The following is a 27,937-nucleotide window of genomic DNA, read 5'->3' as shown; positions in this document are numbered from 1 at the left end:
GGAGACCGGGACTGAACTGAAAACACTTCTTCTTGAATGGGACTCAGATATAACAAATACTTACATGTACAGTTTTATAGGAATAGTTCACCCAAAAATGAAAATGGTCATTAATGACTCACCCTCATGTCCTTCCAAACCTGTAAGACCCTCGTTTATCTTCAGAACTCAAAATAAGATATTTTTGATGAAATCCAAGAGCTTTCTGACCCTAAAAGAATAGTTAAATCTGATCGTTACAGTAGTCCATGTGACATCAGCTGTTCAACTGTAATATTATTCATCTGTTTAATTTAGCGTTTAGCGTTTGATAACTTTGTTATTTCCTAATTGCTGAATCAGTTTTAAATATGGAGCAATTAATTGTGATTTAATTAGTTGTTTTATTATTATCAGTTGACGGCACTAATAAAGGGAACAAAACATTATTTACCTCAAGGATTTTTATGATATATATTTTTCTATTGAGGAAAGTGTTTTTTAGCTCTAAAGCCTGCTGTCTGTTTTGTCACGCCAGATGTTTGTGCTCAGCTGTCCAGGATCTCTCTGACCCTGAAGAATGAGCGTGCTGATGAAGAGACAGGAAGTGATGTCATCACCCTGAAGCGGGAGTCCCCTGATTCAGCACACGCCGCTGTATGAGCTCAGATTTCTACTGCTCCCTGTATTTCTGCTCAAGTTCATCAGCTCCGTGTGTTTTCAGGTGGTCTGGTGTTTAGTTTCGCTTGTGAAGCACAGAGTCCATCTCCTCACACTGGTTAACTCAAGGTTACGTGTTCCTCCCGGTTCATTACGAGCCACATTAACAAGAAACTGGCGAGAGAAATGGCAGTGAATGAGTCAGTAAATGCAGCGGTTTGCTGTGTAATCTTTATCTTCTAACAGCTTTAGTTCCCTTATCTTTGCTCTTTGACCTGAAAATGAAGCGATTGTCTTCTAGCCAGTAAACATCGTTCCTGTCCTCCAGGTCACTGACCCAAACACCAGAACTATGATCGGTCGGGATAAACCCATTCAAAATACTTCATCTGCTAACATTCAGAGCTTGAACAGAAATAAGAGGCTGGCTGGCAATGTTTTGTGTTAAAGATGATGGATGATTTATAGTCTGACTCTGTCTACGTCTCTCAGGTCACCAGTCTGATCTTACACAGCTTCTGTCTGTGTTTACTGGACGCGTCTAAAGTGAAGCCCCCCAACAGGTTTGACAGTCACCGTCGTTCTGTAGACACTGTGTTTAGACTCAGCCTTCATCATCAAGGCTAATCAATATAATGTGTAATCATCATTTGTAAATCCATACTCCGTATGAGAACATTCTTGCTAACATTGCTGTGGGCAGAGCTAGTTGTTAGCGGTGGGTCAGGACTGGAGTGTTAAGATGACTGCTTGTCCTCAGGCAGGGCTCCTGGCCCGGTGTGTTTGTGAAGGTCCTGCTGGCTCACAGGTGGCTCGTGTCGGCTCTGATACACAGACTGTGGGATCTGCTGCAGCACCAGGTACTGCTGTGTCTCTGTGTGTGTGTGTGTGTGTGTGTGTGTGTGTGTGTGTGCTGGTGTGTAATGCGTGTGTTTGCAGGGCAGCGCTCTGAGTGCGGCTCATGTGTTGGGTCTGGCGGCGCTGCAGGTGGAGCTCCATCACTGCACACACATGTGTCCTCCTCCTGCAGACGCTCTCTCGGTGTCCCAGTGTCTCTCTGATGCTCTGGTCTGCTCCACACGCTCTCACATGACCCTGTGCCTCAGGTTCGGCTCACACCTCCAGCATGTGAACGCTGCGTGGATCTGTAGCGTCTGATAACGCGTGTGTTTCTGTTCAGGTTCTGTGTGGCCGTTCTCTCTTATGGGCTGTGCAGAGCCAACGCTCAGTCAGAGGAACTACTCCACTTCATCCCAGAGACGCTTTATAAGAAGGTACAAGAGCCCTGTTGATTCCAGTCGCTCATCTGATCCTCAGGGTGCAGTGTTCATGCGTGTGTGTGTGTGTGTGTGTGCTCAGGCTCAGTATGTGATGGCCAGACTCGTCCCGGAGACTCGAGCGCACCTCAGTGAGGAGCACGAGTCTGATCTGCACAGCGACGCGTCGGGTCTCAGCGGGACGCTCCAGGAGTCTGCCGTGGCTCTGTGGAGGAACACACAGATCAGATCGCTGAAGAAACGGCCGCAGTATCAGGTACTTTCAGAGCGTCTCGTGTGCTTCAGTGACAGACGTGTGGTGTTGAGCGCTTCTCACTCTCTCCTCAGCTCTCCTTCTCTGAGTGGATCTCATCTGAGCTTGGTGTTCAGCGGAGCCGAGACGCGCTCACAGACCTGGAGAGGTAAAGCACAGACCTTTAATCTCAGAAACACTCTAGTAACTGGAGAAGGAGAAGTCTCTTGGTGTTGAAAGCGCTGCAGTGGTTGAAGATCCTCTGTGAGATGGAGCTGATGAACTCGCTCCAGACACGCTTGTGTTTGTCTCAGGCAGGAGTACGAGCAGTGGGCATGTGAACAGTATTATCTGCACATGTCTGAACATGACGGAGGATGTGACGGAGACGTCACCCGAATCTGCGCTCGCATCATCACTGCTGTTCTGGACCGACACACAGCGTGAGTCCCCCTCATCCTCTCAGAACGATCACGCTCGTACACCGTTTAACACGTGTGTGTGTGTGTGTGTGCAGGTCACGGACAGCAGGAAGTACCCATGAACTCACAGATGGCTGTCTCCCTGACCTTCTGTCGCTCTTACAGGTGCTCATTCTCTAGATTCTCCTTGCAAACCAGACATGTGCTCTATTTTTATTGTACTAAAGCATAAAAATACCATAATACGTTTCTGGATGGGAGACATAAGTTCACATACTTGTTTCTCTGAAACACAACACTACAGACAGTTAATGTATTTTGAACTGTGTGTTCCTTGTGGGAAAGTCTGTTTTTGTTTTGGTGTGTGTTAAAGCCTGGCATCCATCCAAAAACTGTTTACTGCAGTAACCATTTGACCCACTAGCTGTCAGTACATACTGCACCTCTGCCCTCACCGCAGAGCACCAGATCCAGCGGCCTGGCTGGAGATGGGGGGGTTTAGGGGTCTGGGGGTGGAGATGGGGGGGTTAAGGGTCTGGGGGTGGAAGGAGTTGGGTCAGGATCCAGCCACACCCCCTGGATCTGGTGCTCTGCAGTGACGACCATCTCCTGATCAGAGCAGATGTGTATTATTCATTTATTTATTCATTTAGCAGATGCTTTTATCAAAAGCGACTTACAGATGAAGACAGTGGAAGCAATCAAAAACAACAAAAAGAGCAATGATATATAAGTGCTGTAACAAGTCTCAGTTAGGTTAACACAGTACACGTAGCATGGGATTCTAAATAATGTAATAAATAAAAAGAAAACAGATAGAATAAAAAAAGAATAGAGCAAGATAGTGTTAGAGGTCTTTACACATACACACACACACACACACATACAATTGCATAATTAATGAAAAGAAAATAGAATACAAAAAGATTAGAAAGGTAGTTAGATGTTTTTAAAGAATAGAATTAGAATAATGAGTGTTAAAGTTAGAGGGTCAAATAAAGATGGAAGAGATGTGTTTTAAGCCGATACTTGTAGATGGCTAAGGACTCAGCTGCTCGGATTGAGTTGGGGAGGTCAAGAACATTTAATTTAAAAGTCCGTAAAAGTGACTTTGTGCTTCTTTGGGATGAACAATCAAGCGATGTTCACTTGCAGAACGCAAGCTTCTAGAGGCACATAAGTCTGAAGTAACAAATTTAGGTAAATGGGTGCAGAGCCAGTGGTAGTTAATTTTATGCGAGCAGCTATTGGAAGCCAGTGCAAATTGATAAACACCAGGTGTGACGTCTATTCTTTTTGACTCATTAAAAATGAATCTTGCTGCTGCGTTCTGAATTAATTGTAAAGGTTTGATAGAATTGGCTGGAAGACCTGCTAAGAGGGCATTGCAATAGTCCAGCCACAGAACAAGAGCTTGAACAAGGAGTTGTGCAGCATGATCCCAAAGAAAGGGCTTGATCTTCTTGATGTTGAATAAAGCAAATCTGCAGGATCGGACAGTTTTATCAATGTGGTCTGAGAAAGTCAGCTGATCATCAATCATAACTCCAAGGCTTCTAGCTGTTTTTGAAGGAGTTATGGTTGATGTGCCTAACTTGATGGTGAAATTGTGATGGAACGATGGGTTTGCTGGAATCACAAGCAGGGGCCTGTTCTTCGTACGTCACTAACTCAATTAGCTGGATTTGATTGTTGATGATTTGGCGTGATCTTGGATCGTTTGGTTCTTCGAAGCTCATCCCGGAGCTGCTGTCATAGCAACAGGTCCGTTAGCTTAAACCTGCTCGGGAGCAGCTTATTTCATGTAAACAGGATTAGATCGCTTCTTTTCAACCAGAACTGATACTCAAAATATGTCTGCTGCCACCGCTACTTTATTACAAGAGTATAGTGCTGATCCAGGTACAATAATTTAAAATAATCATCATTAAAACAATTATTTAAAAATAATATAAAAATGCTGTGTAGTCCATAACAGCCTACTATAGACACAGCCAGTTTTACTCACTGAAATATTTATTTGCCATAAAATTATTACTTCATAATTGTATTAGAGTCTTAGACACATGCTATACAGATTATAGAGTCGTGCATTATGTTGAGTGATGACTGCTATTCTATTATGAGCATTTTAAAATATTCTAAAAATCTAGGTCCATCTGAATATGTAATCCGTGTTAAATGTGATCAGTGACTGCTCAGTGTGACGTCACATGACTGTTTCTCGCTCCGACACGTGTGCGAGTGTGTTCTTGTGTTTCTGTCATGTTTACTGACTCTGGTCTCTCTGCAGACACTGTTGTATGAAGTGGCGGTTACTGGACAGAACTCATCAGATGAGACGGGTCACTTCCTCTGGGACGTGTTTGACAGCAGGTTCTCCGTGACCCCTGACCCCGACAGCATTGGACAGGAGCTGAGCGATCAGCAGACGCTTCAGGACGTCAGTCGGTACGAGCAGGTCATCCGTGTGCAGCGCTCGGGTCAGCTGATGTGATGACGGTTGTGTGTGTCCGTCAGGGTTCTCGTGCTGGTTCCTCCGGTGATGCTGCTGACCGTCAGAACCGACACAACAGGAAGGAGAACTCTGGACTGCCATCGAATGATCCACCACATCAGCCACGTTCAGGTCCCCATCATCAGCTCAGCGGTACACATGTGATGGGTCATGTGACTGGGAGTAATGTGTGTTTTGTGTCTCAGAGGAGGGCGTGTGGTCCTGCGGCTCTTCTGTCTTCCCAGCTCACGGCTCACTTCCTCAAAGTATGTAACGTATCTAAGGTCAAAGGGCAACGACGGTGCTCAGATAATGGTTGCAGAACAAGTGTGAGTGAGTGTGAGTGTGTGTGTGTTTCAGGCGGTGGTGAGTGGCAGTGTGAGCTGTGATCGTCCGGATGAAGCAGTGAACCTGTGTCTGTCTCTGTTCCACACCGAGTGTCCACTGCTGCTGCTGTCTGCTGCGGTAAAACACCTGTCCTCCGCACCGCAGCTGTGTGTCAGAGCTGAGCCTCTGTGTGTGTGACTCTCTGTGTGTGTGTGTGTCACGCAGCGCTGGTGGACGCGTCTGTCGGCCGCCGTGAGCTCACTGTGGAGGCGTTTGACGGGACGGGACGCTCTGCCAGAACAGCTGCAGATGCTGGAGGACAGCCACAGCTGGAGCAGACGGTGAAGCACACAACAGCTGCTCCGGTCACATCACAGCGCTCCGGCTGGGTCTGCATCACGTGTGTGTGTGTGTGTGTGTGTGTGCAGGGCGGGCGTGTCACCTGTGCCGGCGGCTCCGTCCTGGCTGCTGGCTGCGTGTCTGCACGCGTCTCTGAGGAGGTCAGACTGTGAGACGGAGGAGGTCAGAAGACTCGTCACACAGCTGCTCCACACACACAGACAGGTTCGCTGGACGTCACTGCTGACTGTTTAACATTGAGCTGCACATGTCACTCATAGTCATCATTAAAAACTGAAGCATCTCACAGTCAGTTCACCATTGTAGACCAGGCCTAAAGCCACAGTCAGCAAACAGCGCAGGAGTGTGTGTCTGTGGTCTGACGCTGTTGGTCTTCTGTAGGTCCTGCTCTTCTTGTTTGTCTCCAGTGTAACGGAGCTGATCTCTGCTCACCTGAATCAGCAGGTATCCCACAGCACACACACACACACACACACACACAGAGTCAGGAGCGTTTCTGATGATGATGATGATGTGTGTGTGTTCAGGCCGCGCCGTGTTTGGAGCGCGTCAGAGACGTGTGCGTGTGTCTCCTCACTCATCTGATGGATGATTCTGATTGGCTGCTGCTGTTTGATCGGTCTGGATCAGGTGTGATGCGTGACGCTGTTCCCATGTGTTCGTATGATACTGCAGACGTGACGTCACAGGCGTGATGTTTCTTCTCTTCTAGATCACGTGCTGTCCCACTTCCTGTCTCGTGTGATGTCACCGCAGACACTCAGACTGATGCCGTTTGCCTTTTACAGGTGAGAGGAAACTCTTCAGTCGTAGTCCAGACATTGGTGTTTTCTTGTGCTGATGGTGGGTTTGCTGTGCTCCCTTCCCAGCATCCTCAGGGGCGTGGAGTCTGAGGTCCTGTCGGGGGCGAGCCGATCTCCCGGCTTCCTCTACAGCGCGGCCGTGTCCTACAGGGAGCTCAGCAGACTGTTCCTGGACGCTCGGCCCTCGGACGCCCCGCAGCAGCAGGTCAGATCAGTGTGTGACGTCTCTTCTGCTCACACTCACTCGTCTGCACGCTCACGTCTGTCATCTGTGCTCAGGTCCTGCTGGAGGCCCGCCACATCCTGATGAGCAGCATCTCACTGAGCTCCCCGGACTGTCTGACGCTCGGCCAGAGGCGGCAGGTACACACACACACACACACACACACACACACACACACACACCAGAACAGAAGATCATATGCTGGAATTTCAGCTCAAATGTGTCGCGTTTCTAATAATGTCACTAAAGAGAAAGCCTTTTCCTTTTGGGGAAAGGTTTCTGACATGTCTCATGATCTCATCCATGTCCAAAAGCGCCTTGCACATAAACATTTCAGTTTTTAAAGAGTATATTAGAGATTTGCACACATACAGATAGGGGCTTTTTTTTGTGTTGAGGCAGTAAACAAACAGCTTGGAGAGCTTTGAACACACAAAACTAGATGTATTTATTATGTACAGATCCAAACACAGACATAGTTTGATGAGAACAGAAGTGTTTGTGCTGTTAGCTGCCAGTGAGTGTGTGTCTGTGATGTGTTTCCTGTAGCTGCGGTCTGAATATGAGCAGCTGGATCCAGAGATCTCCACGGCGCTCGGCAGCTTCACATGAGACGCCGTCAGACATCGTCAGCACGGGATCAGTCACATGATTAACACAGGCTCTGAGCAGGAGAATAAAGCATGAAGCAACACCTCTGTCCGAGTGTGTCATGACTCTAGAGCAGACCCATCATCTGCAGGATATGAGCGGGACACGTCTACACTTACACCGTCAGACCCATTATCAGTTCAGATACAGGCTTCCACAGAGACTGAGAAAATGATTCACTTCACATTTCACCCTTTAAACCATTTTTAAGTCAAAACTATTAAACATATCAATCAATTATATTAGATAACACATTTTACGCTCTTAGTTGTTTAGATTTTTATAATGGATCTGTAATCATCTTGTGGATCCAGCGGTTCACATTTCTCTGCAGTGTAAAAACAGGCTGGTTTTCTGGTGAAGGAGGAGCTTTCGGGACGTCCCGGGGACCGCAGCACTCATGTTTCTTCAGTCAGCCGTATCACAGTTCTGCTCTTTCTTTAGTCCCCAAATGTAAGACCTTCTCTTACCCCTGAAGACTTTTAATGGCCTTAACTGTGATCACTAAACTAGACTTTACAGACCCTAGGAGACCCTGGTTCCTGCTCCAAATGACTGCAGATAATCACACCGCTAATAATTACTACTTCTTATATGAATTTTATATCTTTATTGTGTTAAACAAGGAAATCTCTTTCTAACTTTCAACTTTTAGATATGAATAAAAACTTTAGAATATATAAAAGCTTGTAAAATGGCTGTGTGTTTTCTTCTCAAGCGCTCGGAGAACTAGAAATGCTTCAGTGCTTTATATAGTCAGATGTTTTCTTCTGCTAGCAGTGTTTTCCCCATCCTGCTAAACGTTTAAACTGATGCCTCTCTATCTCTCTCTCGTGAGGGTGTTGCTCTGTGTGTTTGCTGTGATTGGCTGCTCACTACAGATGTCACACTTTCAGATTTCAGCCTGTCATGGCTCTCTGTAACTTCCTCTTTTTCATGCAGCTTGTGAGGATGAAATAGTACTCTGGCCGTAGCAGTCTGTGACCTGTGTTTCAAACTCAGATCCTTAGAAAAGCCCCTCACTAGCCTTAGGAAGAGAGACAGAAACGTTTCTCAGTGAGACTGCACTTCCTGTACGTGTCTGTCTCCTCAGAGCAGCGTCAGACGCGGGTCTATACGGTGCGGTCAGTGAGTTTGGGCTGAAGACTGTCCAGCACACAGCTGATGTCGTGTTGAGCTGCCGGGGGGCTGCTGGCGGACGCGTCTGGAGGAACTGAACCGCTGCCGCCCTGCAGGAGAGGATGCACCATAGACATGTGCACGTTCAGATTGTGTGCCTTCTCGAAGCGTTTGCCACAGATCACACAAGCAAACTCCAGGTCCGCCTCCGCCTTGTGCTTGGTCATGTGATACTTGAGCGAGGCCCGCTGACGGCACTGGAAGCCGCACACCTCACACCTGAAACACACACACACAGAGGAGTGAGGGCGCAGCTCTGGGGCACAGCTCTGACCCCGAACGCTGGCTCATACTCACTGCAGCGGCTTGGCTCCGGAGTGACGCATCTGATGCACTGACAGATGCTTCCTCTGCTTGAACGTCTGGCCACACTCGTCACAGATGTAGTTCCTCACCTCTGCGAACACAAACACACTACATCACAGCTGGAGGTCAGAGGGTCTGTCTTAATGATATTATGCTCCAGGAAATGACGACATGTGCTCAGAAATCACAAATGCAAACATCAGTAAGTATTGTCTATAGACGGGGAATTGGCTCAAAGTGGGGTCCACTATAACGAGGGAACCTAAAGAAGGTTAAACACGAGTGTAGGGTAACGGTTGTCCCCTCGGTGAGCACGGCTGTGGGGTGAAGAACTCTACCTGTGTGGATGAGTTTGACGTGTCTCTGCAGGTATCTGTCGATCATGAAGACCTTGTTGCAGCCTGGATGTGGACACGGTCTCTCCCGCACCTCCTCGTGATGCTCCTTGATGTGTTTCTGAGGTGGGACACATTCAGTGAGTGACCTCGGAGCGTCAGTCGGTGTGTGTGTGTGTGTGTGTGTGAGGTCAGCACCTTCATGCCGTCGGCTCCTCTGTAGACCGCTGTACAGCCCTGGTGAGGACACTTGTAGATGGTGGGCAGCTCCTCTCTACAGGACACACAAACACTCAACATGAGATCTTCACGCTTGATCGGTTCATGGGAATCATTTGAATTCTGCTTAAAAGTGCTCTTCTGGTGACAAAAGCATTTTAACAATGTTATAGTGTGAATCTGTAAAGAAAGAGTTGAGTAGGATGGTCATTTTGATTGAGAGTTTGTGTGAGCCGAAGCAAAGCATGAAGAGACGTGTGCTGAACCTATCAGTGCTGCTTCTGGTGTGACTGCACTCATTTCTTAACATGCACGCAGACAAAAATAGGCGCCAATTATTGATTAGAGAAAGTTGAAAGCTGAATATAGAGCAGTGATTGAACCAGCCGATTAAACTGTTTTAATGCACACCCTCCAGCACATCAGGATTGAGTATTCAGACAGAGGTATGAAAATGATATCAAAGGTAATTTCACCGCTCTGCCTTGATGTTGTTCTTCCAGCCAGGCTTGGGTCCAGGTTTCCTCCTGGCTTTGGGTTCCAGTGTCTTGGTCTCTTTTCTCTTTGAACAACTGAAAGAATGCAAGATCTTTTAATTCTTCCTGATAAATCTGCTGGCTTTCTTCAGAAACAGAAATGCATGAATACATTAAACCTGTCTTGTGCACACAAGTTAATTCTGTTATCGTGACCCTGCATGATTTTTAAGTTCAGTAAATTTTAGGTATTCAGTTGTGTTACGGAGCTACTTCGATGGCTGAACTTTAGAAAAATCTAAGCTTGTTTATTTTACCGCTTGTCAGTGTTCAGATCTGAGCTGTCTTCAGATGAACCACTCTTCCTCCTGTCCTCACACTCTTCATCACTCAACACGTTTCTGAAAACATGAAACACTGATGTGACTCACAGTGTCATCATCTGCTTCACTAACAGAGCTTATGGGTTTTTCTTGCATTGTTAATGGGAATCTGGGAGTTGAATGTGTATGAACTACTTGTCTGAGAGATCGCTGTCCACATCATCTCCGTCCATCAGCAGTGGTGCTACTGAAGTGGCTTCCTCACAGGTGTGCATGTCTGAAATATGAACGACACTCGTTACATGAAGAAGATACTGCAATGCAACCTAAAGAAATACTGAAAAAGGTTTTGGACTAGCAACATAATCTCTGGGAGGTTGTTGTGTTCATTGCACACTGCTGCTTGCCAGTTCAATTACAAGGTCTTTTGAGAACCTTATCTTAATAAACTGACTGACAGGACTGCAGGGTTACAAACAATTGAAGCGTAGTACTGCCTTTGGAAAAAGATCATAACATTCTCTTGCATGGGCTGGAGAACTGCATTGGCACTTGTCAGCTGACATAAGCACTGTTTAGGTTAAATTTTTATGACCAGTAAAAATGTATATTAATCTCATATCAATTAAATGTTAAGCATGGTGTTCCACAAGGCTCAGTGTTAGGTACTCTGCTTTTTTCCTTTACTGATCAGGAAACATGGAATTTGTTTTCATCATCATGCCAATGATACAAACACATTTTTAAAGTTAACAGATTGTATTAACACTATCATGGCTTTCAGCTTCCATCTACTGAATTCTGATAAAACACAACACTTAATTATTGAACTTACAACCTCTAAATATAAGATGTTAATCTGTTTTGATGTTTGTAAAAGTTGTCAAATGGGACCGATAGTGAAACTGCTTATCCTCATCTAGGTGGATGAAGAAAACCTTGTACAAATGTATTTTCCAATTCACTGGGTTTATCTGTATTTTGTGAACTTTTTTGCAAACTATCAATGTCTCTGTTCACTTTGTTTCTTAAGAGAAGAAACAGATTGTGTGAAGTGCTATCTAATTAAAGTGAAGTGAGAACGTCATTAGTAAACTAACCAATTACTTATTCCTGATCAATTAAATTATTCTTGGTGAAATAAAGTAGCATTTAATTTATATATATATATATATATATATATATATATATATATATATATATATATATATATATATATATATATATATATATATATAAATAATTCAAAACGTGGTGTATAAGATTACAGAAAATAAATTCATCAGACTGATTTACACCAGTAACCAGTCCATAAGTCTGCTCGCATTCATTTTTTTGTCCAGATGACATTTGATTTTTGCTGTGTTTCTTGTGACCTCACCTTGTGTTCGGTCTGCATCACTGCTGTGATTCTGAGGTGCAGCAGCTTCACCTGATCTCGCCGTGTGGTTGCTGTTAGTTCTCGATGCTGATTGGTGGTCCTCTTTGTTTGCCTTTTCTCTGTCATCACATTGAGTTTTAGTGGTTTCCGGTCCAGCGTTTGATCTGGCCTGAGCGCCGTTGGTGTCCATCACATAAGTGTGACCGTCCACACATCTCCACACCACCTTCAGGGCCCCTCGACACTGGCCCTCCAGCACCTCCTGCAGGTCGGGGCAGGAATGGCAGTCCTCCGCGTGACTGTGAGCCCATGACACCAGACCGTGCAGACACCGTCTGTCTGATGTGATGTGTGACCCTACCAAAGACCAGACAAATAAGACAAGAACACACACAGCCAAAACGAACACACATCTACGAACATGTCCTCACGGAATAAAGTGATGTCTTCCTGTGACGACGAGCATTCAGTGCTGTTCCTGTGGGAGACAACATGATTGTTAAACTACGGTCTCACAGGTGAGGGCTGGGTTAATGACATGAACAGCTCATATTTCACCCCATAATCAAAAGAAGAAAAAAAGTAGTGTATTTTCAGGACCATTAAATCTGTAGTATTTTTTCCACCTAGTAATTCTGTGTTATTGTTTACATCGTGGAGTTTTTGAATGATCATCCAAGATGGCGGCCCGCGGCAGCTTCTCTCTCTCCGGTCAAAATCAATGATGTTTTTGTGGTTTTAGTCTTGTGAGTCACAGTGTTTGTAAGTCTTCATCGCGTCTACCTGTCTTTAATCGTGCATATAGTCTTGAGTTTACATCCCTCCCAGCTTCAACAACAGGAGTGAGGCCCTAAATGAACTGTAACATCACATCAGTGAGCAGCAGACAGCCCACCCTGACGTTCTTCTAATCTTAGCTGGGGATTTCAACCACGCAGACTTAAAGAGTGTGTTCCCACAAATACACCAACACAGACTTTCCAAGACAGGAAAACAACACTCTGGTCTTTGTTTCACCACCCAGAGAGGAGCTTACGGGCAGAGGGCAGAACTCAGTAAGGAAACAGCTGTAGGGAAAAATGAGTCCTTAAGAATGCTCGACGTAGACAGCATTTCCTCTGGATGTCCTCAATAGCAGGAAGTGGTGTCCCTGTGATGCGTTGGGCAGTTTTCACCACCCTCTGCAGTGCTTTGCGGTCAGCCACTGAGCAGTTCCCATACCAGACTGTGATGCAACTGGTCAGGATGCTCTTAATCGCACACCGGTAAAATTTCACCAGGATGGCCGAAGACAGCTGTTTTTTTGACCAGGCTGAAGGTGTTTGTAGTCCAGGACAGGTCCTTCGAGATGGTGGTTGTGTAAAGGGTGTAAAGGAATGGGCTCAGCACACAGCCCTGTGGTACGCCAGTGTTGAGTCTGATGGTGGTGTGGCCTGACCTAATATGCTGAGGTCTGTTGGTAAGGAAGTCCATAATCCAGTTGCAGAGGAAGGTGTTAATGTCCAGTTCTCCAAGTTTTGTGGTCCGCTTGGAGGGAATGACAGAGTTTTAAATGCTGAGCTGAAGTCAACAAAAACAAATCCGTACATGTGTTGTCATTGTCAAGGTGTGTGAGTACAGACTGTAGCATCGTGCATATTGCATCCCCAAAGATAGCTAGGTGTGATATAATGATAGGTGTGAGTGCTATGGGGCAGTACACATCCGGGCACATTGGGGGGGAGTGTTTCGGCATGGGCACATGCCCTAAGCACACATCCAGGAATGCCGTCCAGGCCAGCAGCCTTACAGTATTGTTCAAAATAATAGCAGTACAATGTGACTAACCAGAATAATCAAGGTTTTTAGTATATTTTTTATTGCTACGTGGCAAACAAGTTACCAGTAGGTTCAGTAGATTCTCAGAAAACAAATGAGACCCAGCATTCATGATATGCACGCTCTTAAGGCTGTGCAATTGGGCAATTAGTTGAAAGGGGTGTGTTCAAAAAAATAGCAGTGTCTACCTTTGACTGTACAAACTCAAAACTATTTTGTACAAACATTTTTTTTTCTGGGATTTAGCAATCCTGTGAATCACTAAACTAATATTTAGTTGTATGACCACAGTTTTTTAAAACTGCTTGACATCTGTGTGGCATGGAGTCAACCAACTTGTGGCACCTCTCAGCTGTTATTCCACTCCATGATTCTTTAACAACATTCCACAATTCATTCACATTTCTTGGTTTTGCTTCAGAAACAGCATTTTTGATATCACCCCACAAGTTCTCAATTGGATTAAGGTCTGGAGATTGGGCTGGCCACTCCATAACATTAATTTTGTGGTTTGGAACCAAGACTTTGCCCGTTTACTAGTGTGTTTTGGGTCATTGTCTTGTTGAAACAACCATTTCAAGGGCATGTCCTCTTCAGCATAGGGCAACATGACCTCTTCAAGTATTTTAACATATGCAAACTGATCCATGATCCCTGGTATGCGATAAATAGGCCCAACACCATAGTAGGAGAAACATGCCCATATCATGATGCTTGCACCTCCATGCTTCACTGTCTTCACTGTGTACTGTGGCTTGAATTCAGAGTTTGGGGGTCGTCTCACAAACTGCCTGTGGCCCTTGGACCCAAAAAGAACAATTTTACTCTCATCAGTCCACAAAATGTTCCTCCATTTCTCTTTAGGCCAGTTGATGTGTTCTTTGGCAAATTGTAACCTCTTCTGCACATGCCTTTTTTTTAACAGAGGGACTTTGCGGGGGATTCTTGAAAATAGATTAGCTTCACACAGACGTCTTCTAACTGTCACAGTACTTACAGGTAACTCCAGACTGTCTTTGATCATCCTGGAGGTGATCATTGGCTGAGCCTTTGCCATTCTGGTTATTCTTCTATCCATTTTGATGGTTGTCTTCCGTTTTCTTCCATGTCTCTCTGGTTTTGCTCTCCATTTTAAGGCATTGGAGATCATTTTAGCTGAACAGCCTATCATTTTTTGCACCTCTTTATAGGTTTTCCCCTCTCTAATCAACTTTTTAATCAAAGTACGCTGTTCTTCTGAACAATGTCTTGAACGACCCATTTTCCTCAGCTTTCAAATGCATGTTCAACAAGTGTTGGCTTCATCCTTAAATAGGGGCCACCTGATTCACACCTGTTTCTTCACAAAATTGATGACCTCAGTGATTGAATGCCACACTGCTATTTTTTTGAACACACCCCTTTCAACTAATTGCCCAATTGCACAGCCTTAAGAGCGTGCATATCATGAATGCTGGGTCTCATTTGTTTTCTGAGAATCTACTGAACCTACTGGTAACTTGTTTGCCACGTAGCAATAAAAAAATATACGAAAAACCTTGATTATTCTGGTTAGTCACATTGTACTGCTATTATTTTGAACAATATTGTACGTGTGTTGATCCAACTCACTGCAGTGTAGACATCTGTGGAGGTGAGTTTGAAGGGTTAGTGGTCTGTTGAGGGTGTGATCTTGGTGTCCGTCTCCTTGCTGTCGCTGATGAAGCGAGCATGAATGTAATTTAGCTCATTAAGGAAGGAGACGTCTGTGACCGTTGGAGTAGAGTCAGTGTGCTGCCATCAGGGAGGACACTGCGGAGTCTCCAGGCCAGGACCAGCAGACTGAAGGACAGCTTCATCCATCAGGCTGTCAGGAAGCTGAACTCCCTCCACACCCCCTTTCCCCCCTCTTCTAGCCCCAGGCACCTCTGAACTCTGACCCCTCCCCTCCTGCTCATTTCACTCCCCCCTCCCACTAACAAACTGTGACCTGCACCAGACACTTTGTGCAGCATTGGTCTGCTCACTACCTCATTCAACTACCTCTTCAGTCAGTTTAAATAAAGAACTGCTTTCTGAGCTTTTTGACACTTTAAACAAACTGAATGAGCTCTTTTGCACTAATAATCATTTTATCTGCACTGTTTGTTTACATCACTGGTTTTTACGATCTGTCATGTGCCTTGCGCTGCTTTATTAAACTGTATTTTTATTATTTTAACATGCCCTTGTTTGTAGTTATATTTCATATTTATTTAATTGGATTTCAGGGTGAAACATGACTACGTCATGAGGAAGTGTTGCTCACCTGTCTCTGGAGACGGGCGTCAGGTTGACTCGGTTCCTGAAGTCCAGCAGGATGCTGTGGCACTTGTAGAACTGAGCATGGCAGTTGTTGCAGATGAATTGGGACAGACTGGGGTCTCTGTTCATGGGGATTCCTAAGAGCTGCTGGAAGTCTGTGCAGAAGAGTGGGTACACGGCGCAGGACTCGCCTTGCAGCTGCGCAAACGCCTGCCGCAGCCGCCGCGTGGAAAACTTCCCATGACAGAGTCGACAGAATCCAGTGCTCATTCGGCCTGTGAGAGCAGAGGGAGGTCAAAGGTCAACATTTAACCACTGGAAAGCCGCAAGGGTGATCGACCATCCTGATGTCATGAGCCAATTCAAGTGGAGCACTTTTACTGACAGAAGGCATTGTGAAATCGCAGAAAACAAATTGAGCAATAACTGCCTAGTCGATGTCGATGAGCAATAAAAGATTTCTTGGAGGTTAAATTTAGGTTTTTAATTTAAATGCTACACATAATACAACATTTGTTTATGAGAACAACAGTATGTTATATTTGTTTGTGTTATTAAAACGAACAGAATTTCAAAGACTTACTAAGAGAGAATACTAAAATAATTCAGGTATTATTGACAGTGTGACACCGCACTGTAAGAGCTGTGCTGGTGTGAGCTGTTGGTAACGTGACCATAGTTGATTCTGGGAAACACACACCAGAACGGTGGCAAGCCTTAAACAGATAGTTCACCCAAAATGAAATGTTTGCTGATCGTCCCCTTTGATTTGTTTGATTAACATTAACGTAACTGTAACAGCAGAGGATTGTTGTCATATCACATGGCAACTTTCTAGATCAGCAAGGGTATGAGACAAAGGCCTCTGAAGACTGCAAGAAGGTCAACAGTCATACAGTCACCCCGGGAAAATCCCTTGACTCAATATTTTTACCAAAATGTTTCTATCTCATCCAATCATAATGCATGTTCAACATGTGTGTCCATTTAAGGTATCCAACTATGTTCCCTAGATGTGTTTCTAAGTATTTAATGCAAATAATCTTAGAAGCTTGGATGTGTAAAAAGCTAAGATTGTATTTCCTGTTTCACACATGGGCTGCTCTGAACACTTCAGAAGAACTCAAGCATGCTGATGGGGCATTGGGAGAAGAGAGCACCACTCTGGTAAAGCTAGTAATAATAACTCGGTTAAAAATACAGTTTCCACCACAGCATATGAACAATGAGTGATTTGCTCTTTATCGATGGATTCATATTAAAGAAACCACAATGCGGTCACATCACTGCGCGAATCCACATCCCATCTATTTCTGAGTCATGAATGACTGTTTTCGATGATATCATGTATTTTGATATGATTTTGCTCTATGTCTGTTCAAGCACCGGTGAATGCACCTCGGGCCGGTCAGTTAGAAAAGACAAAGCAACAAAATACAGCTCAGGTCCAAGGTCTCTGCCGAGTGGTGCTTCCCAAACAGATCCGGCCCACATGGGTTTCACGCGGGCCAGATGTGTGCCGGATCTGGGCCAACACTATGTTGCTGTCTGGGTTGTAGCATTTATTATTATTGTTATTATTATTTATTATTGTAGCATTTTAGCATTTAGCATTCTATCTGTTTTCTTTTTATTTATTATATTATTTAAAATCCCATGCTAGGTGTACTGTGTTAACCTATCTGAGACTTGTTACAGCACTTATATATCATTGCTCTTTTTGTTGTTTTTTAGCGTCTGCTAAATGATTAAAATGAATAAATGTAAATGTAATTTAATCCCTAGGAGGAGATAGAGTACAATTAAAAATGGGTCTCAGAAGAATAATATGTGGTTTAAATAGTGTGACAGTATGTTTGGCTTTCTCCAGCCAACTTAACTAGCTAATAACTTCTCTAACGGTGTGTGGTGGATCAATGAACGTGGGTGAAGAGAATGTGTGTGTGTGTGTACAGCAGTAAACAGAATAGAGTGTTTATCTCATTGTATCAGATGATGACAGCGATGTGGAGTGAAAGTAAGACTAGAGAGTTTAAAACAGACACCCTTAAATGTGCACTGAGAATGAACCGCTGATAAGACCTGTGCCCCGGGACTGGCATAAAGTTGGCTTGACGTTGGACGTTGGATATTCGCAAATCTAGGGACCGTCTCTAAAGTTACACGAGAAACTACTATACACTTCTCTAACGTCAATAGCATGCAAGGAGAATGACTAACAGTCACGAAAACAACTTTTAACTGTTCATCCAGGTGTCAACTATAATGCACACCTTTTATATTTTTTGATAATTATTAAAATAAACTGTAAATCATGTGGAAAACAATTGCTACTTTTCATTACCGAATGGACTTAAATACAAATTGAAAGCTCAATAACATTTGAACAGAATGATTCACTTTCATAAAACATACTGTAAAGTGTTCATCTAGGTGTCAGCTACAATGCACACCTTTTATATTTTTCATAATTATTCAAATAGACTGTAAATCATGTGTAAAATATTGTTATTTTTCATTACCAAATGGGCTCAAATGTAAAATATGCCATAACTTGAAGCTCAATAGAATTTGAACAGAATGACTCACATTCATAAAACATACTGTAAAGTGTTCAACTAGGTGTCAACTATAATCCACACCATTCAGATTTTTCATAATTATTCAAATAAACTGTTAATCATATGTAAAATATTGCTATTTTTCATTACCGAATGGGCTCAAATGTAAAATATGCCATAATTTAAAGCTCAATAGAATTTGAACAGAATGACTCACATTCATAAAACATACTGTAAGGTGTTCATTTAGGTGTCAACTATAAGCCACACCATTCAGATTTTTCATAATTATTCAAATAAACTGTTAATCATATGTAAAATATTGCTATTTTTCATTACCGAATGGGCTCAAATGTAAAATATGCCATAATTTGAAGCTCAATAGAATTTGAACGGAATGACTCACATTCATAAACCATACTGTAAAGTGTTTATCTAGGTGTCAGCTATAATGCACATCTTTTATATTTTTCATAATTATTCAAATAAACTGTTAATCATATGTAAAATATTGCTATTTTTCATTACCGAATGGGCTCAAATGTAAAATATGCCATAATTTAAAGCTCAATAGAATTTGAACAGAATGACTCACATTCATAAAACATACTGTAAGGTGTTCATTTAGGTGTCAACTATAAGCCACACCATTCAGATTTTTCATAATTATTCAAATAAACTGTTAATCATATGTAAAATATTGCTATTTTTCATTACCGAATGGGCTCAAATGTAAAATATGCCATAATTTAAAGCTCAATAGAATTTGAACAGAATGACTCACATTCATAAAACATACTGTAAGGTGTTCATTTAGGTGTCAACTATAAGCCACACCATTCAGATTTTTCATAATTATTCAAATAAACTGTTAATCATATGTAAAATATTGCTATTTTTCATTACCGAATGGGCTCAAATGTAAAATATGCCATAATTTAAAGCTCAATAGAATTTGAACAGAATGACTCACATTCATAAAACATACTGTAAGGTGTTCATTTAGGTGTCAACTATAAGCCACACCATTCAGATTTTTCATAATTATTCAAATAAACTGTTAATCATATGTAAAATATTGCTATTTTTCATTACCGAATGGGCTCAAATGTAAAATATGCCATAATTTGAAGCTCAATAGAATTTGAACGGAATGACTCACATTCATAAACCATACTGTAAAGTGTTTATCTAGGTGTCAGCTATAATGCACATCTTTTATATTTTTCATTATTATTCAAATAGACTTTAAATTATGTGTAAAATATTGCTACTTTTCATTACCGAATGGGCTTAAATACAAATTTAAAGCTCAATAAAAATTGAACAGAATGACTCACATTCATAAAACATACTGTAAAGTGTTCATCTAGGTGTCAGCTATAATGCACACCTTTTATATTTTTCATAATTATTCAAATAGACTGTAAATTATGTGTAAAATATTGCTACTTTTCATTACCGAATGGGCTTAAATACAAATTTAAAGCTCAATAAAAATTGAGCAGGATGACTCACTTTCATAAAACATACTGTAAAGTGTTCATCTAGGTGTCAGCTATAATGCACACCTTTTATATTTTTCATAATTATTCAAATAGACTGTAAATCATGTGTAAAATATTGCTACTTTTCATTACCGAATGGGCTTAAATACAAATTTAAAGCTCAATAAAAATTGAACAGGATGACTCACTTTCATAAAACATACTGTAAAGTGTTCATCTAGGTGTCAGCTATAATGCACACCTTTTATATTTATCATAATTATTCAAATAGACTGTAAATCATGTGTAAAATATTGTTATTTTTCATTACCAAATGGGCTCAAATGTAAAATATGCCATAACTTGAAGCTCAATAGAATTTGAACAGAATGACTCACATTCATAAAACATACTGTAAAGTGTTCAACTAGGTGTCAACTATAATCCACACCATTCAGATTTTTCATAATTATTCAAATAAACTGTTAATCATATGTAAAATATTGCTATTTTTCATTACCGAATGGGCTCAAATGTAAAATATGCCATAATTTAAAGCTCAATAGAATTTGAACAGAATGACTCACATTCATAAAACATACTGTAAGGTGTTCATTTAGGTGTCAACTATAAGCCACACCATTCAGATTTTTCATAATTATTCAAATAAACTGTTAATCGTATGTAAAATTTTGCTATTTTTCATTACCGAATGGGCTCAAATGTAAAATATGCCATAATTTGAAGCTCAATAGAATTTGAACGGAATGACTCACATTCATAAACCATACTGTAAAGTGTTTATCTAGGTGTCAGCTATAATGCACACCTTTTATATTTTTCATTATTATTCAAATAGACTGTAAATTATGTGTAAAATATTGCTACTTTTCATTACCGAATGGGCTTAAATACAAATTTAAAGCTCAATAAAAATTGAACAGAATGACTCACATTCATAAAACATACTGTAAAGTGTTCATCTAGGTGTCAGCTATAATGCACACCTTTTATATTTTTCATAATTATTCAAATAGACTGTAAATTATGTGTAAAATATTACTACTTTTTATTACCGAATGGACTTAAATACAAATTTAAAGCTCAATAGAATTTGAACAGAATGACTCACATTCATAAAACATACTGTAAAGTGTTTATCTAGGTGTCAGCTATAATGCACACCTTTTATATTTTTCATAATTATTCAAATAGACTGTAAATTATGTGTAAAATATTACTACTTTTTATTACCGAATGGACTTAAATACAAATTTAAAGCTCAATAGAATTTGAACAGAATGACTCACATTCATAAAACATACTGTAAGGTGTTCATTTAGGTGTCAACTATAAGCCACACCATTCAGATTTTTCATAATTATTCAAATAAACTGTTAATCATATGTAAACAATTGCTATTTTTCATTACCGAATGGGCTCAAATGTAAAATATGCCATAATTTGAAGCTCAATAGAATTTGAACAGAATGACTCACATTCATAAAACATACTGTAAAGTGTTTATCTAGGTGTCAGCTATAATGCACACCTTTTATATTTTTCATAATTATTCAAATAGACTGTAAATCATTTGTAAAATATTGTTATTTTTCATTACCGAATGGGCTCAAATGTAAAATATGCCATAACTTGAAGCTCAATAGAATTTGAACAGAATGACTCACATTCATAAAACATACTGTAAAGTGTTCATTTAGGTGTCAACTATAAGCCACACCATTCAGATTTTTTCATAATTATTCAAATAAACTGTTAATCATATGTAAACAATTGCTATTTTTCATTACCGAATGGGCTCAAATGTAAAATATGCCATAATTTGAAGCTCAATAGAATTTGAACAGAATGACTCACATTCATAAAACATACTGTAAAGTGTTTATCTAGGTGTCAGCTATAATGCACACCTTTTATATTTTTCATAATTATTCAAATAGACTGTAAATCATTTGTAAAATATTGTTATTTTTCATTACCGAATGGGCTCAAATGTAAAATATGCCATAACTTGAAGCTCAATAGAATTTGAACAGAATGACTCACATTCATAAAACATACTGTAAGGTGTTCATTTAGGTGTCAACTATAAGCCACACCATTCAGATTTTTCATAATTATTCAAATAAACTGTTAATCATATGTAAACAATTGCTATTTTTCATTACCGAATGGGCTCAAATGTAAAATATGCCATAATTTGAAGCTCAATAGAATTTGAACAGAATGACTCACATTCATAAAACATACTGTAAAGTGTTTATCTAGGTGTCAGCTATAATGCACACCTTTTATATTTTTCATAATTATTCAAATAGACTGTAAATCATTTGTAAAATATTGTTATTTTTCATTACCGAATGGGCTCAAATGTAAAATATGCCATAATTTAAAGCTCAATAGAATTTGAACCGAATGACTCACATTCATAAAACATACTGTAAGGTGTTCATTTAGGTGTCAACTATAAGCCACACCATTCAGATTTTTCATTATTATTCAAATAAACTGTTAATCATATGTAAACAATTGCTATTTTTCATTACCGAATGGGCTCAAATGTAAAATATGCCATAATTTGAAGCTCAATAGAATTTGAACAGAATGACTCACATTCATAAAACATACTGTAAAGTGTTTATCTAGGTGTCAGCTATAATGCACACCTTTTATATTTTTCATAATTATTCAAATAGACTGTAAATCATTTGTAAAATATTGTTATTTTTCATTACCGAATGGGCTCAAATGTAAAATATGCCATAATTTAAAGCTCAATAGAATTTGAACAGAATGACTCACATTCATAAAACATACTGTAAGGTGTTCATTTAGGTGTCAACTATAAGCCACACCATTCAGATTTTTCATAATTATTCAAATAAACTGTTAATCATATGTAAAATATTGCTATTTTTCATTACCGAATGGGCTCAAATGTAAAATATGCCATAATTTAAAGCTCAATAGAATTTGAACAGAATGACTCACATTCATAAAACATACTGTAAGGTGTTCATTTAGGTGTCAACTATAAGCCACACCATTCAGATTTTTCATAATTATTCAAATAAACTGTTAATCATATGTAAAATATTGCTATTTTTCATTACCGAATGGGCTCAAATGTAAAATATGCCATAATTTGAACCTCAATAGAATTTGAACAGAATGACTCACATTCATAAAAAATACTGTAAAGTGTTTATCTAGGTGTCAGCTATAATGCACACCTTTTATATTTTTCATAATTATTCAAATAGACTGTAAATTATATGTAAAATATTGCTACTTTTCATTACCGAATGGGCTTAAATACAAATTTAAAGCTCAATAAAAATTGAACAGAATGACTCACATTCATAAAACATACTGTAAAGTGTTCATCTAGGTGTCAGCTATAATGCACACCTTTTATATTTTTCATAATTATTCAAATAGACTGTAAATTATGTGTAAAATATTACTACTTTTCATTACCGAATGGGCTTAAATACAAATTTAAAGCTCAATAAAAATTGAACAGAATGACTCCCTTTCATAAAACATACTGTAAAGTGTTTATCTAGGTGTCAGCTATAATGCACACCTTTTATATTTTTCATAATTATTCAAATAGACTGTAAATCATGTGTAAAATATTGCTATTTTTCATTACCGAATGGGCTCATATGTAAAATATGCCATAATTTAAAGCTCAATAGAATTTGAACCGAATGACTCACTTTCATAAAAACATACTGTAAAGTGTTCATCTAGGTGTCAGCTATAATGCACACCTTTTATATTTTTCATAATTATTCAAATAGACTGTAAATCATGTGTAAAATATTGCTACTTTTCATAACCGAATGGGCTTAAATAGAAATTTAAAGCTCAATAAAAATTGAACAGAATGACTCACTTTCATAAAACATACTGTAAAGTGTTCATCTAGGTGTCAGCTATAATGCACACCTTTTATATTTTTCATAATTATTCAAATAAACTTTAAATCATGTGTAAAATATTGCTACTTTTCATAACCGAATGGGCTTAAATAGAAATTTAAAGCTCAATAAAAATTGAACAGAATGACTCACTTTCATAAAAACATACTGTAAAGTGTTCATCTAGGTGTCAGCTATAATGCACACCTTTTATATTTTTCATAATTATTCAAATAGACTGTAAATCATGTGTAAAATATTGCTACTTTTCATAACCGAATGGGCTTAAATAGAAATTTAAAGCTCAATAAAAATTGAACAGAATGACTCACTTTCATAAAACATACTGTAAAGTGTTCATCTAGGTGTCAGCTATAATGCACACCTTTTATATTTTTCATAATTATTCAAATAAACTTTAAATCATATGTCAAATATTGCTACTGTAACTTTCATTACCGAATGGGCTTAAATACAAATTTAAAGCTCAATAGAATTTGAACAGAATGACTCACATTCATAAAACATACTGTAAAGTGTTCATCTAGGTGTCAGCTATAATGCACACCTTTTATATTTTTCATAATTATTCAACTAGACTGTAAATTGTGTGTAAAATATTGCTATTTTTCACTACTGAATGGACTTAAAGACAAATTTAAAGCTCAATAGAATTTGAAAAGGATGATTCACTTTCATAAAACATACTGTAAAGTGTTCATCTAGGTGTCTACTATAATGCATAACCAATTCAAATTTTTCACAAGTATTCAATTAGTTTTAAATCATGTGTAAAATATTGCTACTTTTCATTACCGAATAGGCTCAAACACAAATTGAAAACTCAATAGAATTTCAGCTGAAAATGTACAATTAATATATTTCAGATGTATTCTTTAAACAACAATGAAAGAAACATCAATGATGACAACAATGATACTTCCATCATTTTTATTGTTCAATTATTATCTTTTCAATATTTTCATATTTCCCAGGAACATCCCCAGTCCCTAGACTCACACAAATACCTTAACTTTTACATAAAACAACTGTAATACATTATTTACACAGGATTTTTTAATTATTTGCATAGGCAGCACTTCCAATCACTCTTTCGAGCCCTGTTAAACTGGCCCTCTGTCATTTGAATGCATGTCACATGGAACCACCTCTTGCATTGATGACATTCGATCTGAAAAAAAAAAGAAAATAATAAAATATATAATCTTTTCAAATTGATTAGTAATATTATATATACACACACACACACACACACACACACACACACACATACAGTCTTGTTCAAAATAATAGCAGTACAATGTGACTAACCAGAATAATCAAGGTTTTTTGTATATTTTTTTATTGCTACGTGGCAAACAAGTTACCAGTAGGTTCAGTAGATTCTCAGAAAAACAAATGAGACCCAGCATTCATGATATGCACGCTCTTAAGGCAAGTATGTAAATTTTATTTCCCTGTTCGCTGTTGTTCACCAACACTTGAAAATAGCATTGGATTGTCTAAGAACAGAAGATCAAACATAAATCATAGTTCCCTCATCTAGTGTTTATTTTAATTTTATTCATTAATTTATCTTTACAGAACATTTTTTTAGTAGTCTTAAGACCAAAGCATTATACAAAGTATGTTTTTTTTACATTTTCATTTCTTACCTCCCCCACCAGCCATTTATGTGGCTGGAGTGTTTTCAGCTCTGAATGATGCAAGATATAAGACCTTTTTTTGTCATTTGACTGTGTTACAGCAATGACAATCTCACATGCTTTCTTGGACCACAGAGCTTGGATCTGCAAATAGATATTTAAATATAATATCAAAGGTAGTTTGAGTTAATGTAAACAATGACTTAATAGAGAATTGCAAAATACCTGGGCTGACATGTCCTCTGAATGATCCTCAGATGTTTGTTTTGTCCTGCGTTTTTTTGGTTGTGGCACAGCTTCTGGTGGATCAAAATACTTGGAACGATGTTTTGCAGGTCTTTCAGATCTTTTGGCCCATTGCTCCTCTTGCTGATCAATTGTCTTTTGCTTTGAAGGTGCATCTTGAGACAGGCTATCAATATTATACATCATCTGATGCTGTTTGTACCTTCCTTGCAGAGAGTTGTACATCTTTGAGATGAAATCTGCAGGCCGCAGGAACCTCTTTCTTTGTAGTATGTGATTCTTGACGATTGAGAACCACTGTTCTACATGGCAATTTGTTTCCCGTGTTTTTATTTCTTTAATACTCTCTTTAGAGTGTCTACTCAGGTCTGCAAGCTGTATGCCACTCCAAAGAGGGAAAATGCCCATGTATGTGCTCATGAGAACATTGATGATCCCTGGGCAGTAGAATTCATTTTTTTCCCCACTTCCTGGTTGTGTGCACTTGGTCTTCTCCAGAACACTATTGAATAACTGTGTGAAGGGAGATTTGCCACATATAGTCTTGATGTTGCTGCTGCTCTCCATATCTTCTACATATGGTGGAAGTGTCTCTTCCACATTAGTAGGGTGGGACTTAAGGATTTTTTGGTCCAGTGTGTTCTTTGCTGACATAATCAGAAATCAGAATTGTTTGCAGACACACACCTAACAACACGTTAGACGAGAGAGAGAGAGTGAATTCATGAACCGTGACAACAGTATGTTTTATGAAAGTGAGTCATCCTGTTCACTTTTTATTGAGCTTTAAATTTGTATTTAAGCCCATTCGGTAATGAAAAGAAGCAATATTTTACATATGATTTACAGTCTATTTGAATAATTATGAAAAATATAAAAGGTGTGCATTATAGCTGACACCTAGATAAACACTTTACAGTATGTTTTATGAATGTGAGTCATTCTGTTCAAATTCTATTGAGCTTCAAATTATGGCATATTTTACATTTGAGCCCATTCGGTAATGAAAAATAGCAATATTTTACATACGATTAACAGTTTATTTGAATAATTATGAAAAATCTGAATGGTGTGCATTATAGTTGACACCTAGTTAAACACTTTACAGTATGTTTTATGAATGTGAGTCATTCTGTTCAAATTCTATTGAGGTTCAAATTATGGCATATTTTACATTTGAGCCCATTCGGTAATGAAAAATAGCAATATTTTACATATGATTAACAGTTTATTTGAATAGTTATGAAAAATCTGAATGGTGTGGATTATAGTTGACACCTAGATGAACACTTTACAGTATGTTTTATGAATGTGAGTCATTCTGTTCAAATTCTATTGAGGTTCAAATTATGGCATATTTTACATTTGAGCCCATTTGGTAATGAAAAATAACAATATTTTACACATGATTTACAGTCTATTTGAATAATTATGAAAAATATAAAAGGTGTGCATTGTAGCTGACACCTAGATGAACACTTTACAGTATGTTTTATGAAAGTGAATCATTCTGTTCAAATGTTATTGAGCTTTCAATTTGTATTTAAGTCCATTCGGTAATGAAAAGTAGCAATTGTTTTCCACATGATTTACAGTTTATTTTAATAATTATCAAAAAATATAAAAGGTGTGCATTATAGTTGACACCTGGATGAACAGTTAAAAGTTGTTTTCGTGACTGTTAGTCATTCTCCTTGCATGCTATTGACGTTAGAGAAGTGTATAGTAGTTTCTCGTGTAACTTTAGAGACGGTCCCTAGATTTGCGAATATCCAACGTCCAACGTCAAGCCAACTTTATGCCAGTTGCCCCGGGCTCATGTGTGTACAGCATAAGCTCTCAGGATGACCCGAGTCAGCCCGGTCTCGAGCACCGGAGCCGCAGTCAGTGTGTCCTCTCACCGGTGTCCGCCGCCGTGTGCTCGTCCGTCCTCGCTCGGTTACAGGCTCGCTTGCCCGCTCTGCCCCTCCGCGCGTGTCGCGCCGCTCTCTTCATCATCTTCTCTGATCAATACACTACTTCATCAATATCTGAACTGATTATAATTCACACGCGTCAGTCAATTCATCAGCGCCTCACCGAGCGCGCTCTGCAGGCGGGACTTACTTAGAGTGTTTTCCGAATAATTTCACTTATAAATGCACAAAAACAAATATTTATATATAATCAAATATTTCATGAGAACACGACGGTGCATTACACGACCGGAAGCGTCCTGTTGTCAACAGGAGTAGCGGATGTGACGTCGGTGCGCGAGAGCAGACGCAGCACCGCT

The 27,937-nt window shown here is 39.7% G+C and overlaps 2 protein-coding genes across 3 annotated transcripts in view; one reads left to right on the top strand and one right to left on the bottom strand.

Annotated features, from left to right (window-relative positions):
• Positions 1–7,462, top strand: part of fanca (FA complementation group A) — a 21,580-nt gene extending 14,118 nt beyond the window's left edge. For both annotated transcript variants that reach the window (XM_026239442.1, XM_026239441.1), the window contains 21 exons: positions 518–636; positions 1,132–1,202; positions 1,400–1,499; positions 1,579–1,745; positions 1,820–1,913; positions 1,999–2,172; positions 2,244–2,317; positions 2,463–2,591; positions 2,666–2,735; positions 4,864–5,021; positions 5,091–5,199; positions 5,274–5,333; positions 5,428–5,532; positions 5,620–5,735; positions 5,823–5,958; positions 6,136–6,198; positions 6,282–6,384; positions 6,467–6,542; positions 6,624–6,762; positions 6,837–6,920; positions 7,330–7,462. In XM_026239442.1, coding sequence (XP_026095227.1) covers positions 518–636; positions 1,132–1,202; positions 1,400–1,499; positions 1,579–1,745; positions 1,820–1,913; positions 1,999–2,172; positions 2,244–2,317; positions 2,463–2,591; positions 2,666–2,735; positions 4,864–5,021; positions 5,091–5,199; positions 5,274–5,333; positions 5,428–5,532; positions 5,620–5,735; positions 5,823–5,958; positions 6,136–6,198; positions 6,282–6,384; positions 6,467–6,542; positions 6,624–6,762; positions 6,837–6,920; positions 7,330–7,392 — 2,210 coding nt within the window. In that variant the 3' untranslated portion in view covers positions 7,393–7,462. The remainder of the gene's footprint in view (positions 1–517; positions 637–1,131; positions 1,203–1,399; positions 1,500–1,578; positions 1,746–1,819; positions 1,914–1,998; positions 2,173–2,243; positions 2,318–2,462; positions 2,592–2,665; positions 2,736–4,863; positions 5,022–5,090; positions 5,200–5,273; positions 5,334–5,427; positions 5,533–5,619; positions 5,736–5,822; positions 5,959–6,135; positions 6,199–6,281; positions 6,385–6,466; positions 6,543–6,623; positions 6,763–6,836; positions 6,921–7,329) is intronic.
• On the bottom strand, positions 7,200–27,937 carry znf276 (zinc finger protein 276). Its single transcript, XM_026239443.1, has 11 exons — positions 27,564–27,937; positions 15,756–16,026; positions 12,082–12,128; positions 11,651–12,007; positions 10,465–10,546; positions 10,264–10,347; positions 9,947–10,042; positions 9,450–9,525; positions 9,255–9,372; positions 8,908–9,007; positions 7,200–8,829 (listed from the first exon to the last, which is right to left on the bottom strand). Exons 1-11 carry the CDS (start codon positions 27,658–27,660, stop codon positions 8,544–8,546), a joined length of 1,614 nt encoding a protein of 537 aa, XP_026095228.1. The 5' UTR covers positions 27,661–27,937; the 3' UTR covers positions 7,200–8,543.

Source organism: Carassius auratus, chromosome 50 (assembly GCF_003368295.1).
Source record: "Carassius auratus strain Wakin chromosome 50, ASM336829v1, whole genome shotgun sequence".
In the NCBI taxonomy this organism is placed as follows: domain Eukaryota; kingdom Metazoa; phylum Chordata; class Actinopteri; order Cypriniformes; family Cyprinidae; genus Carassius; species Carassius auratus.
Note: the sequence above shows the minus strand (reverse complement) of the source record. Positions and strands in the feature narration are given on the sequence as shown.